We start from the raw sequence: 1,635 nt of genomic DNA on the forward strand, positions 1-1,635 counted from the left end.
AAGCATTTACTAAGCTAGCCATCTGTAGGGTTTTCTATTGAGCAAACAGCTAAATAACTGTAATTCCCCAGTGAATGGACAGATGACTCTCATAGAATGGCAGAACCTTAGAAAGATTCTAATTCAAATCCTCCACCCCCATCCAAACCCAACCATTGTGCAGAGAAGTGGTGGGCTACAAGCCACAGAGTTAGCAGCAAAACATGCACTTGAACCTGGGTCTCCTGACCCCTGCTCTGGGGCTGTTTCCTCTACACCCTGCTGCTTTCAGATGTTACCTTGGATATTTCCTCCTCTCCCTTCTCCCTGCCAGGCATTTCCTGCCCTTGCAGAGGTGAAGGGAAATGGTCCACGGGATATGGAACATATGATAGTCATTTGAAAAAGTGGATTGACTTGTTTATTTTCCCCCTTATTCTTTCCTTTATCTTTTGTTTGTTTGTTTATTTGACATGAGGTGGTTCTACCAGGAGTGGGAGGTGTAAGGATACATTTGGAAATGTAGGTGACTAATAAAAACCTAGCTTTAAAATGCTACATTCTACTTTAGATATTTATGCTCCCGTGTTTGTCCCAAAGCCCTTTAACTAAAAATATCCGTTTCTCACAAACTCATAGTTGATTGAGGAGGGAGGCTGTTTCGGGAAGGAGGGCGAGGTTATACTCGCAGAAGGAATAATATTTAGAGCCCGAAGGGACCCGTGTGAGCCTTAAGTCCAACGACTTCATCTTACAGGTGAGGAGACTGAGGCCCACCAAAGGGAACTGGCTTGGCCAGAGTCGCCCAGGTAGCTAATGGCAGAGGTGGAGTTCAGAGCCAGGTGCTTTGGCTGCAGGACCCAGGTTCAAGTGCGTGTTTTGCTGCTAACTCTGTGGCTTGCAGCCCACCACTTCTCTGCACAATGGTTGGGTTTGGATGGGGGTGGAGGATTTGAATTAGAGTCTTTCTAAGGTTCTGCCAGTCTATGAGAGCCATTCGTCCATTCACTGGGGAATTACGGTTATTTAGAGCATACGCGGTCAAGGTCGCAGGCTCGGTCGGAGGACTGGCCGGCTCGGGATGGGCGGGGGCAGGCTGCCTGGAGGCGGGCAGCTCAGGCCACCGCGTTCCAAACCCTCTCGGAGAGCCTGCAGGGCTGTGGCCGCGGCGCGCGCGCCGGCGTCTCCGGCACGTCTGCGCTGCCCCGCAGCCGTCGGTGGCCCGGCCCTCCCTGGGCTGATCTGGGCGGGCTCGGGCTGGAGCCGGGGCGGGCGGGGGCGGGGACTGCTCGTCTAGAGTCCAGGCGCTCTCCGGCCCTCTCCGTACCCTGCGCCGGGGAGCCAGTGTGGACGGTATGGAGGTGGCTCGCCAGGACGCGCCGGCGCCCTCCGAGCCTCGGGGGCTGCGCTGGCTGCTGACGCTAAACTTCCGAAAGGAGCTGCGGGGGCTGCTGTGGCTGGCCGGCCCGGTGGTAAGCTCCCTTCCGCCTTCCTTCCTTTTGCTCCTTTTCCCCACTTCGCGCTCGGACTCATCCAGAATGCCCACCGGGAGGACCCCAGCCCGGGTCTGGTAGAGAGGGCCAGCTGGGGAAGGCATGGCTTCGGGGGCTGCGGGGACTTGACGGCCCCGGGCTTCTTTCTGAGCAAGGAGAGCAA

At 55.9% G+C, this 1,635-nt stretch overlaps 1 protein-coding gene across 1 annotated transcript in view; it reads left to right on the plus strand.

The window, feature by feature from the left end:
• Window positions 1-1,334: 1,334 nt before the first annotated feature.
• SLC47A1 (solute carrier family 47 member 1) overlaps window positions 1,335-1,635 on the plus strand; it is a 44,475-nt gene continuing 44,174 nt past the window's right edge. The window contains exon 1 of the mRNA XM_027862443.1: window positions 1,335-1,451. Coding sequence (XP_027718244.1) covers window positions 1,335-1,451 — 117 coding nt within the window. The remainder of the gene's footprint in view (window positions 1,452-1,635) is intronic.

Source organism: Vombatus ursinus, unplaced genomic scaffold, assembly GCF_900497805.2.
Source record: "Vombatus ursinus unplaced genomic scaffold, bare-nosed wombat genome assembly UNPS02014768.1, whole genome shotgun sequence".
In the NCBI taxonomy this organism is placed as follows: Eukaryota; Metazoa; Chordata; class Mammalia; order Diprotodontia; family Vombatidae; genus Vombatus; species Vombatus ursinus.